This window comes from Typopeltis vanoorti, chromosome 4 (assembly GCF_054136105.1).
Source record: "Typopeltis vanoorti isolate ZY-2024b chromosome 4, IOZ_Tvanoo_1.0, whole genome shotgun sequence".
Taxonomy (NCBI): Eukaryota; Metazoa; Arthropoda; class Arachnida; order Uropygi; family Thelyphonidae; genus Typopeltis; species Typopeltis vanoorti.
This window is the reverse complement of record NC_143552.1, coordinates 161492841-161506269: the sequence shown is the minus strand read 5'-3', so window position 1 is coordinate 161506269 and position 13429 is coordinate 161492841. Positions and strand designations below refer to the sequence as shown.

The 13429-nt window shown below is 35.5% G+C and overlaps 1 protein-coding gene across 1 annotated transcript in view; it reads right to left on the bottom strand.

The window, feature by feature from the left end:
• Cdc45 (cell division cycle protein 45) overlaps positions 1-13429 on the bottom strand; it is a 309294-nt gene that overhangs the window by 272961 nt on the left and 22904 nt on the right. Inside the window, exon 2 of the mRNA XM_090392057.1 lies at positions 6335-6406. Coding sequence (XP_090248183.1) covers positions 6335-6385 — 51 coding nt within the window. The 5' untranslated portion in view covers positions 6386-6406. The remainder of the gene's footprint in view (positions 1-6334; positions 6407-13429) is intronic.

The window sequence follows — 13429 nt, the reverse complement described above, 5'->3', positions numbered from 1 at the left end:
TGACAATATGTGTAAGGATAACAATACCAGTTTAACATGGCCAAATGTAAAATCATGCACTTTAAGATGTAGTGTTCACAAGCATGTATGTGCTACACTGATGAACTGAAAGGTAGAAACTGATGGTAGGAATTTGGGGTGATTGTGGACAGGGAGATAAAGTTAAGAGGATATACCTCAAAGGTAGCCAAAACTGCACATCAGATTACTTGGTTGAACACATTGACAAGATAATGAGTCCTCATGTTACATGCAGATCTAGTCAGCTGAATCCATAGGGATGAGAAAATGGATGAGAGGATCCAAAGGCAAGTGACCAAGATTATGGCAGGTTTATGGAATGTTCCAATGAGTACAAACTGAAAGTTTATGGTCTACAAAGTCAAAAGAAAGAAAATAGGGGACATAATAGAAACATAAATTATTAAAGGAATTTTATAAGATTTAAAAAAAAATCAAAAGATTTGTTTATTTATTTTTATTTTTTTTGATACATGGTAGGAAGGGAAGAAAACAAGAGATCACCCATGGAAACTGTACAAATGTGGTTAGCAAGCATGTTAACTAGTGAATGAGTTCAAGCATGATGAGGTATTGTGTGTGAATAATGGTCAGAGCATACCTTTTGGGATGAGTCTGACTATGCAGATGCCCAAGAAAATAATATTAAGTTGGAAGCATCTTTTCTAATAACATTTTGAGAATAAATTAGTATTACCATCATCTAACCTTCCTGGAGTCAAATGTCTCATTGTGCGAGATATCACTATCACACAAATAACTCATGCTCAACAAGCTATGCCTTAAACTTGTTTAGTGTTTCCACACTCACCACATAAGGCATCTGACCCGCGAGCCCTTTGGCAGAGGTATCCATCTGATCTATTAATGGAGGAAAGATCTTTTATTCTTTGGGATGCATAATCCATTATTTTTTGGACTAGTGGATTCAGATGCATAGAAATAAAATACATCTACTAACACCTTTTATTCCTCAAAGGGTTATCTCTACCCAAAGTTGTCACAGCCAGCCAGCCAAAGGCTATCAATAATTTACACAGGCATCCAGAAAGGAGTGTATGACAGATAACTGCCACCATCTCGTGGTCCATAATCCTATAAAATTATTCTGAAATGTAGTAAACTAATGGAATAAGGACATGTTTTTTTCTTTAATTTCCTCTACGGAGATTGCAAGTAAATCATACTACTAAGGGAGGATAAAACTGTGAGAAGGTGAGACAGACAGACATTAATGCAACTTTGACACTTACTGTTGCCCTGTCAGCATTAGAGGTTTCTACTAGATGTTATGCTCAGGAGTAAGCTGGATGTTCTACACCCTCTGTCCAAAAAGAAACCAAACTTTTCAAAAATAGAAGAAACTAGTGGTGCCACCTATTGTATCTTTTTGTTGTCGAAAGCAGCAACCTTCATTAGTGTTGTGTCAACTGCTTATGATATTTATTTCATTAGAAGCCGAGTTATAGTGCCAAGAGTGACAGTGTATTTTGACGAACGGTCAGAAAATGAGTTTCAAACAGAGCTGCAATTGACTTTTGTGTTAAACTTGGTAAAAGTTTTACCAAGTTTAACACAAAATGCATCAAAAAGTATACAGTGATGAATGGTTATCTCGTACTCAAGTTTACGAGTGGTTTAAGAGATTTCAAAGTGGTCATGAGACGCTTGTGGACGACGAAAAGCCGGGCCGTCCAAAAACTGGACTGAGCGAAGTTAATATCCAAAAAGAGTGCGATTTCATCAAAGAAAACCTGAAATCGTCCATGAGATTGATTGAAGATGAATTGGGGATTCCAAATTCACTTGTGCACAACATTTTGACCGAGAGTTTGAGCCTTTGTAAATTGAATTTGTGATTTGCACCATCTCATCGTTCGAACATTGTGATACACTTTTTGAGCAAAAACCAAGTTTGTGTGTTGGATCACTCGCCATATTCACCTGATTTAGCACCCTATGATTACTTTCTCTTCCCCCGACTTCATTTGCCGATGAAAGGAAAGCGATTCAATACTATTAAAAATGTTCAAGCGGCAGTAACCAATTGTATGTTGGGCATCTGAAATGGTTGGGGACATTTGCCATTGTCAATTATGCATGCATTGGAAGCAAAGAGTGAGGCCAGGAGATTGGCCTTTTCTGTAGGTGATGATGCAATAGAGCCATTTGAGTATGATATGGGTGTTTATAGTGTTGGGCAGAAGTTACAGACCGCTTTGGTGAGAGACCAAAAGGCTCGGCTGCTAATTTCCTGCTTTTTGCTCTTTCGAACTCTATTTTGGAAGCATTGATTTTTTTTTTTTTTTTGCATTTATTTTGAGCTTGGATATAAGCTCTAAAGGAGGATGGAGTTCTTGATTTGATCCAGTTGTGGTATGTTTGGTTTTTCATTTGAACAGCCTTGGCACATCTTTTGGAAAAGCAGGTTTTAGTTAGGGAATGGCAGGTCAGAGTACTATGGGGAATGTATGTTTCCATGATAGTGAGGAATACTTTGGTTATAAGTTCAGTGCATGTGTTTGGGTTGGAAGGTCAGAAGCAATAGTCTAACCATGGAAATGATGCATAGAAATTGCAGAGGCTGTCCCACTTGGCATTGTCATAATGCTAACCTACTCTCGTATGGAAGTGGCTGTGTATGCGTTGTTGCATGGGTGAGGAGATGAGCACTAAGTTGTGGTCAGAATTTCCTAAGGGGGCCCCTCTACATTCACTGTGTATTTGGAAGGGTCATTGGTCAGGAAGAGATCTTGGGTATTTGGAGAGTGGTTTCGGTTATCAGGTATTCTGGTTGGCATCTGAAGAAATTGTGTAAGGTCATTAGTGATGGCAAATGTTTCAGCATCTCTGCCTACAAGATCTGTACAGCTGGAAGAGGAAACCCACCAGTTGGTGTTGTGGACATTAAAATCTCCTAGGAGGATGATTTCACTGTTGGGAAAGTGGGACTGGAGAAAGTCAATTTTTAAAGAGAAGAAATTAAAGAGCTCAGAGTGGTTGGTTGCATTAGGAGAGCAATAAAGACAGCATATGAATTTGATGGAGTTGGGAAAGGATATTTTCATCCAAAGAAGGTCAGAGTTGGGCAATTCTAAGTCGGATACTCTCTGGCAAGCTATGTCGGAGCGGATGTGTGCACAGATACCATCCTTGAGTCAAAAGTTATATGTTAAAGAGTGTGTAGTTTGAAAGGTTGAGTTGAATAGTGTTGAGAGGAGGTGAGATTTGAGTTTCTGCCAGAAAGAGTAGGTGGGGTTTGGTAGACTGAAGGTGGTAGTGGACACTATTAAGTTTGGAGTTTAGGCCACAGATTTGGCAAAGTGGATATGCAAGGTTCTGTGAAGCATATATTATATGCATTGCCACAGTCCTGAAAATAGTTCAGGTGCAAACTTGTTTGCTTACACATGGATAAAGGATTAAACCAAGTATATAATTTCTTGGTATCTTTAATTTATAGTATATCCAATTGGAAAAACTTCCAACAACTTTCTCTAATCCAGACTATTTTAATATTAAGGTGACATCTTTTGGCTACTCGTATATGAAAAAATGACTTCTGCATTACTTCAACCTTAGTATCACCTCTGGGTCTGGCTCTCACTGATGAGACCTCAATAAAGGTCAAAACCAGTCTGGGTAGTGACCCTTCCCATAATGCATAGTATTATATATGTCCACAAGGAGTAGTGCTTTGCATTATGGGATACTAAGGCAAGTGATGTGAAGTCTGAGCTTCTTAAATGAGCTGCCCCAGTCCTGAAAATAGTTTAGGCGCAAACTTGTTTACTTACACTTGGATAAAGGATTAAACCGAGTATATAATTGCTTGGTATCTTTAATTCATAGTATAACCAACTGGAAAAACTTCCAACAACTTTCTCTAATCCAGTGGTATCTACTATGGGTCATAGGACGGAATTAGGTTTATGAATCCTAAGTAAGCCATATATCCGGGGGAGGCAATTGAAGGGTTTTAGTTTTTGATATCAGGAGGCCAGCAAGAAACATTTTTCTTGCTGGCCTCCTAATTTCTTTATTTGCGATTTTTTGAGATCATAATCTAAAGGTCTGTAGATGGAGTGGTCTCTAAGAATAATATCCAGTTTCTTACTGTATTTAAGGATAACGGTAGCACTTCCCTTGTCAGATCTAGTAATGAAATGCTGTTATCTTTATGTAGTTTACTCATTACCTATAGAATAAGTAAAACATTTCAGCTACCTAGGCACAATTTTTAGTGAAGATAGCAAATTAAATATGGAAATAGACAACAGAATTAACAAAGCCAGTATGGTAGGAACTCAACTGAATAAATTTATATGGAATAAGAGAAAAATTAGTCAAAACACTAAATTAGCTGTATATATACAAGACACTATTCAAGCTAATTTTAACTTATGGATCTGAGAGCTGGATCAGAAGTAAAACACTTGACCAAAGACTGGATACCAGTCTTTGGTCAAGTGCAATGGCAATATCATTTGATGATGATGATACACCCATACATCATCATCAAATGATATATTTGATGATTTTTTTATATGGTTTCCATACATGAAAGTTGTAACTCTATAGTACACTAATGCAGTGAGTGGGTTAAGGGTATTAACTTTCCATATAAGCCTGAAACCCTGCTCTAAAGATCAAGCATAGAACTATTTCAAGACATTCCAGGCCTTCTATCAAAGGACAGTGGCCTTATACTGAGCAAAGATTCACCTCCCACCAAAAGTAATATGTTACAAGGGTATTTATAGTCTAGTTGACCAAGTGGATAAAATACCTACTCTCCAACCATAGCCACAGTTGGATTTAAATCTGCCCTATTGGTTGAAAAGCAGGTATAATAGCCACTCAGCCAACCAGACTACAAAGAACTTTATAATGTATTATTATCACTAATATAGTAACCTCCATGGAGTCAGGAGACTCATTGTGGGACACCCACTCAAACAATAACATATCTATCATATTGAACCTTGAAATCATTTACACTCCCTGCATTCACCAACAACTCTACATGTCAAAAATCTACTCCTCACACCCTCCTTCACCACATCTTTATACAACTTCTGGAGATTGCCTCTCATTCTTACCATCCACTTTATTGTTATTATTACTTTATAATACAGTCATACCCCGAAGTTAAGCGGTAGGTGGGACCAACAAAAAGCACGTAAGTCGAATTCGTGTAACTCAGGTATAATTTTATTATTATTATTATTATTATTCAGGCCTCCATGGAGTCAAAAGACTCATCGTGGGAGGGCCTTCCTAAGAACATAAAGTCTGTCAAGATTCGTCGAGGGGAGGTCCCCCCTAAGAAACACAAAGTCTATCATACCACTCCTTAAACTCATTGACCGTTCTCGCTCTCACCACTCCATCAGGCAATGCATTCCACGGTTCAACCACCCTCCATGCAAAGAAACCACTCCTCACCCTCCTCACAGTTTCCTTTCGTAACTTCCAGGGCAATTTTGCATACAAACATACAAAATATTAGTTAATTGGGACCAAAGGTTTACAAAAACACCTATATATATTAAGAAATATAATCATAATTGTAGTTTTTCGTACATAAAAAAAAAAGAAAGTTATTTCGATGTCGATGGTTTCATAAAATCTAATAGATTCGTCTGATGGCATAATGTCTTTTTCTTGTCACACAAAATTTCTTCATAGCAAGCTAATGATTTTTTTATTCCTTACCTTGTGGCTACAATTCGTTCCTCATTAGAATCTATGTCCTCCAAAATCTGTAAAGCTTTCTTTTATGATTGTTCTTACTATGGATTCCTGTAGATCAAACTTCTTTGCTAGCTCACAAATTTTCATTCTGCCTTCAAAATCCTTAATAATTCAGTTTTGTTTCCAAAATCAATGTTTTTCTTTTCTTGCTAGCCGTAGAAGAATCGGACTTGCTTCCTTTGGACGACATTATTATTTTTTATGTGATAAATCTTCTTGATAAAAAAAGATCTTGATAAAATTTTTATCAAGAACATAACATTAAACAATCACAAGGTTTGTAGACTATAAAAATCGTGTATGAATGGAGACCGCGCGAAACACGTCAGTGCTTGTTCACAGCATGTGCGACACTGGCGAATGCGGCCGGCGCCAGAAAGATACAACTAGTGGTGAGGCATGAAGCAGGACGGGAATATGTACATATATGAAACCACGTAACTCCGGATTCGCATAAGTCGGGGTATGACTGTATTCATAATTACTTTATTTATAATATATTATGTATTAATAATACACTTGTGATATTACTTGATGAATAAATAAGATTACTTACATTTCCCAAAACAATATCATAAAATTCAGTTTTGATGTCTTTAACAAACATTACTTAGGAATAATTCTTCTCCTAAATGAAAGGAAAAAAAATCAAACAAAGATTTCAACTGAAGGTTACTGTATGTAAAAAAAAACTTATTACATTGCTAATAGATAAAATGTTTAAAATGAATTCTGAAAGTTTAAACAATTGTTTAAACAATACAAGGAATTGTACAATATCCCTACCTAATTGTATCTGATAACTGACACATTTCATGTCATGCCTAATTTCTCTTCTAATGTCAATAAGATACTGCACCAGTCCTCAGCAGCAAGTGTCAGAGTGGCAATTTTTCAGTGCATTGACTACTACAAACATAATCTAATATCATGTTAGACAAGCAGTTTGTTAAAACATAAATGCTGGGAGGAACTCATTGCTACAGTTTTCACAAACTGTAGCAATGAGAACTAATTGCTACAGTTTTCACAAAAAAAAAAAAAAAAAAGTCTTTTCTTTATCAATCCTTCCCTCAATCCACGACCTCTTCAGGATTTTAGTAATGCTATTACCAATCCCTACATCCAAGGCATCACTCTAAATCTCACTGAGCAACCCTAAAGGATCACTACTAAACTCATCACTCCTGACCTTGATCACTCTAGGACAACAGTGGCTCCACTCAGTGAAAGGCAAAAACCTACAGCCTCTCTATACTCTAGTAAACAAGCAAACCCAAAAAGAAACATTAATAAATGTCATCAGTGGGATCCAGACCTAGAAGAGATACCAAGATTGAAATAATGCAAAAGTCATATTTCTTATAAATAGCAAAAAATTGTATGACTATTATTAATACTCTGGATCAGAGACAGATGCTGAAAGCTTTTTCACTTGGTTATACTATAAATTACAGATTCCAAGAATTATAATTTTGGTTTAATCCAAGTATAAGTAAATAAAGTATGTGCATGCCATTTTTTCATAACTAGGCTAATTGTATATAGTAACTAATGACTTTGCATTAACAGCCTTATTATTCCATAATGCAAAGCACAGTTCCTCTTGGATATGTATAATGCTAAGCATTATAACTTTGTTTGGAGAAAGGAATAATTACACTAAGAATATAATTTCTTGGCATATTTAATCCATAGTATAACCTAGTGAAAAAACTTTCTAATCCAGAGCATTTTAATAATACTAAATACTAAATAATACAAAGGTGTGACACCTTGGGAATACTTGAATATGGAAAATATATTACTTCTGTATTACTTCGACATTGGTATCTCTTCTTGGTTTGGCTCCCATTGTTGACATTTATTAATGCTCATCATTGGGTTTCCTAACTTACAGGGGAGTAGAGGTTCTACTTAGCAGCTGGTTTTAACAGTTATGGGAAAAGGTAATGACATTATGTTAGTGCCACTTACTATGTTAGTAAATGGTACTACAAGTACTTATACTGTAGTAGATATACTGTGTTGATGATCTAGTCTTCCTTGCCTTCATCGATATCGTCCAATTAATAAAGAAGCGGTTTAAGAATTACTCTTGCTTCATGTGTTTCTAGCTCATTATTTTAATGCACACAAAAGTTCTGCACACTCATGTGTCATTATTTAATACAGAACAGTACTTTAAAGATACCAAGAAATTATATTCTTGTTTAATCCTTTATCCAAGTGTAGGTAAACGATGTTTGCACCTGAAGTATCTTAATCTAAGCTACTTCTATACAGAAGCTAAAAACTTCACATTAATTGCCTTAGTATTCCATAATGCAAAGTGCACATCCTTTAGCACTACCCAGACTGGTAGTGACCCAGTATACACATCCTAAAGGATGTGTGCTTTGCATTATGGGATATTAAGGCAATTAATGTGAAGTCATTAGCCTCTATATACAAGTAGCTTAGTCATGAAGATACCTCACGTATAAATTTTGTTTGCATACACTTAGATAAAGAATTAAACAAGAATAAACAGGAACAGTACAATGGATGAAAGAATTTAAAGGAAGAGGGGGTCATTAGTACATGGAAGATATTTAAGAAAAAAAACTGTTAATAACAATGACAGAGTTGTATACCGCGAGTGAAGAAAATAAAGCAATCTGGAGTCAAATGGATGACAAAAGGAATAAAAGGGGAATTGCAGAAGAAAGAGAGATTATGGAAGGCATATAAAGAGAGAAGTGGCGAACAGTTGCATAAGGAATATAAGGCTAAGGCTAGGAAAGTGATGAATATTGTGAGCAGAGAAAAATTAGAATATGAGAGGAGACTGGCACTGCAATCCAAGAAAGATTCCAAGGAGTTTTTTTTGCTATGTGGTGAGTAGGAAGAAAAATGATAGCAGACAGATTATCTTGCTGGGTGGAGATTGGAATCGGGTAATTAAAGCTGATGACATAGTTGAGCTATTTAATGATCACATTATTAAAGTGTTCCATCCTGGTACTACAGACCTTATTCCTAGAAGAATAATGAGCGGTGAAGTGTTAAAAGTGAATGAAGAGGATGTATTTTGAATATTGAGTACACTAAATGTCAATAAGGGAGGAGGACTATATGGAATTCCACCACGTGTTTTAAGGGAATGTGCTATGGAACTGACTGTGCTGTTAACTTGGCTGTTTAATGAAAGTCTTGCAATGGGACAGGTTCCTGAAGTGTGGAAGGAGGGCAAGATAGTACCATTGCATAAGGGTGGTGGTATAATGGAGGTATCAAACTATAGGCTTTCTGTTTGTATTTCTTCTGTAGTTGTTAAGATTTGGGAGAAATTGGTAATAAATCATATACAGAATTGGGCAGATGAAGGTATTATTATTTATGCAGGCCAGCATGGATTTGTTAAAGGATGCTCTTGTTTTAGTGATTAGTTACCTTTTAGAATAGAGTAACAATGCATACACGGATTTTCCCAAGGCATTTGACAGGATGCTATCTGACAGTGGTGTTCAACCTTTTTTACTACATGAGCTACTTTTCTATAAAAAGTTATTCGGCGATCTACTCTTTTATATAGATCACGTTCCCCCAACCTGATATCTGATTACGCACAAATAAACAACTAAAAAAAAAATACAGAACTAAAAACTTTGTGTATTTAAAAATTTATCTATCACTTTTAATTATTTTAATACAACAAATATTTTAATACAACAAAAAAAAAACAAATATATTGGAATAAAATATTTCTCTATTTTGGAAAACCAAAGTTAGAAAAAAACAACAGATTAATTACAAACTCACAAGTTACAGGAAATGCTGGTTGATTTAAAAAAAAAAAATGTTAATGTGAAATTTGGCATTGTTTGGGCCTCGCAATATTTTCATAGTCAAGTTGATATGAAGAAGTGGCCAATCGCAGACAATCATCCAAATGATCATTTGTAATTTGGTTTCTTAATTGATTTTTTATGACGGTCATATTTGAAAAAGCAGATTTGGACAAGTATATCGATCCAAAACACAACAGAATTTTTTGCGCAATATCAGTTAATATTGGGAATTTTTCATGTGCATACTTCCAAATGACTTCATTGTTTATTGATTTTAAATGTAAACTATTCTGAATGTTTATTATCTCAAGTTCTACTTCAGCTTGGTATATATCAAACGGCCCACTAATTTTATTTGAAATTTCTGTGATGTTCAAGTTTTCTTGAAATGGATTATTGATAAAAGATACAATCATTTCAGTTTTATTAAAATCTTTAAATCTTGAATTGATTTCTTCCTCAACTAATTCTATTTCACGAATAAATTCTTTTAAATCATAGCGAAACATTTCTTGATTTTGTTCAAAAAATTTTAATAAATATGGGAGATGTCTAAATTTGCAGTCATTTATATTTTTCTTTAATAAAAGTAAATATTGTTGGAAAGTTTTTATTGAACTTAACATGTGAATTAAATTTTTGTAACTCTAAATTTAAATTGCTTAATTTCGTACAGAAATCTACTAAAAATGATAAGTGTAACAACCATCTTTTATCACTCAATTCTTGATAAATATCTCCTTTGTCATCAAGAAAAATTTTATATCGTTAATTAATACAAGAAATCTTTCTAAAAATTTACTTCTGCTTCAGCAAACATTATTGTACAACAGAAGTTCCCTATCATCATCTGCCTGTAATTTAAATAACCACTGTTGCAGGGCATTTCCTCAAACAGAATTTACAATTTTAAATGTAATATCCAAAATATCTTTTGTGTTTAATCTTTTACTAGACAGTACATGTTGGTGAATAATATAGTGGTACGTTAAAAAATCTGGATATTTGTCATCGTTCTTACATAATGAAATTAAGCCTGATTTATTACCTATCATTGCAGGAGCACCATCAGTAGTAATAGACACAAGTTTAAAAAGCGGAAGTTTGTGTTGTTTCACAAATTCATCAAATGCCGAAAAAATGTCTTCTCCCCCTACTCCTTCCCAATAATGGTATAATTTAAAAAAGTTCTTTACTTGAATAATCTTGAATTACCATGCGAATAAATACCATTAACTGAACAATATCAGTGAAGTCGTTTGATTCATCAAATTGTAATGAAAACGCAACACACTGGTGAATGTCTGACATTAACCTGACCTGGAAACTTTTCTCCGGCAATCGGAACTCTTCCTTTCGGCAATTTGAAACCTTGTCTGCAGCCAGAAGTAGTCTCTCTCTAGAGACATCTCAAACCGAAAAGCTCCTTTCTGGAAGCAGGAAACTCCTCTCTCAAACAACATGGATCCAGGCAGTCTCTCTGACGGCGACTCTGGACCGGGTGGCTTCCTCTCTGACAGCAATTCTGGAACCGGGACCCCTTCTGCTTGCTTCAGTCCCTTTTTATTAGGCTTCCTCTGAGACCTCGCATGAAGTTTGATCCCCAAAGAATCGGTACGAGTCTTTCATCTTAAGTTTCAAATTCGGCACGCCTTTTGTTCTCCTCCGCTTTCTTTTGATTGTAAGTTGCCGGCCATCTTAAAGTTGTATACAAGCCTTTCTCATACATACAAGTTTCAATCACAATCTTTCTGATGCTATCACGTACAGCTTCGGTGACAAAAACATTGCCATTGTTTTTAACACTCTAACATAATCTTATTAAAGCAATATATACAGTTAGCTTCAAAAGAGTTATTTACAAAAACATCTAATAGAAACTACACCGAGACAAACAAAGTTTATTTTTTTACAATATTCACATGGGACTTAACCTAAGTAAAAAATTGATGTAATGTGCTTGGGAATATTTAATATTTAAGCTACAATCGAATTTTTACACTTTGCTTATAATTGTATTCACTCGGTTCGCTGTGTGACTTCCACTGATCCAAATTAATTCATTTACCCGGACTTATAAGAAAATTACTTATTTGACAATTTTAACAAAAAATAAATAAACAATAGCAATACACTTAAAGTGAATTAAAAATAGTACAAAATAATGATAAATAAAATATTATGTTTTCAATTTTTAATTAAATTTGTAAGTAAGGAGGAATACACACACATATTCATTCTCATATAGCAGGGGTATTCAACCCGTTGATCGCTCCGTGATCAATGGGTTGAACACCCCTGCTATATGAGAAACTGATTTTTAAGTTGCACCATATGGGTTTGGCCATCAGGTTAATGGATTAGATTGGTGATTGGCCTTATCCTTGCTCTGAAGGAGGAGTGGACCAGTTTGCCTCAAGAACTGATGAATCACTTGGTGCTAAGCATAGTACAACGATATGAGAGCTGCATCGCAGTTCGGGGGTGAGCATATTCCATACCAACATGTCTCCCTGCATAGTTTTCTGTAAGCACTGTCTATTTATCTATCTATATACTTTGGTTTATTTATGTAAAGCAAAGTCTGTTTACGATGTTTGCTTATAATTAGAGAACGAATAGACCGATTTTGATGTTGTTTTCACCAGCAGATAGAGGATGTTCCAAAAATGGTTTATGTGCATTTTCATTTATGTAAACCTCTAGATTATGGAGCAGTGATTATTATTATTATTATTATTAATTTTTTCTTTACCTCTCTCTCTCTCCACAGCCAGTACAGCAGTTTAACAATATCTGGCCACAAAATGGTGGCCAGATATTGTTAAATTCTATTGTCAAGTTCTTTCATTATTGGAATAATAAGGAACGGTCTGCTTTTTCTTACAATTGTAATCTATATACTGGTATTATTATTACAGGCAACTCCAAGGAGTCGACAAACTCATCGAGGGAGACCCTAACATCATGTCAAGAACAACTGTTCGACATTCACACAGTATCTATCATACCTTTCCTTGAACTCATTCATAGTCATGGCACCTACAACAGACTCTGGCAGCCTATTCCACTCATTCACCACTCTCCAAGTAAAAAACCTAGCTCTAACACCCTTGCTAACCACATTCTTGCCCAGCTTCCATGTATGGCCCTTAGTCCTTCCACCACCAGTCCTATTCTCAAAAATATCTTCTGAATTAATCTTATAGAAACCCTTCAGTAATTTGAATGTCTCAATCATATCACCCCTTTTCCGCTTATCAACCAATTTCAGCAACCCACAAATCTTCAACCTGTTCTCATAAGGTTCATTCCATAGACCTGCTATCATCTTGGTCACTCGTCTCTGAATCTACTCCGCCTCCTCCCCATCAAGAAGAAACCCTGATACCCATATCTGGGCACAGTAGTCTAGATGGGGTCTTATCAAGGCTCGATACAGAGGAACAATAACTTGTTTGTCTCTGCTTGCTAAAGAATTTTTCAGCAACCAAGTGATTTGATGAGCTGATTTAGCCACTTTTGCAATGTGTCCCCTAAACTTCAACTCCCTATCCACCAACACTCCCAAATCCCTGGCTTCATCAATCTCCTGGAGTATGGTTATATACTGCTGCTAATCTTTTCATCCCAAAATGCATAACCTTACACTTTGCCACATTAAATTGACATCCATTTTCCTTAGCCCAGTCCTCCAAACTATCCAAATCATCTTGCAAAATTTTGACATCCTGTGCACTCACTATTGCTCTACCCAACTTTGCATCATCAGCAAACAAGTGAACACTTCCTCTCAGATCCTTTCCTATATCGTTAAT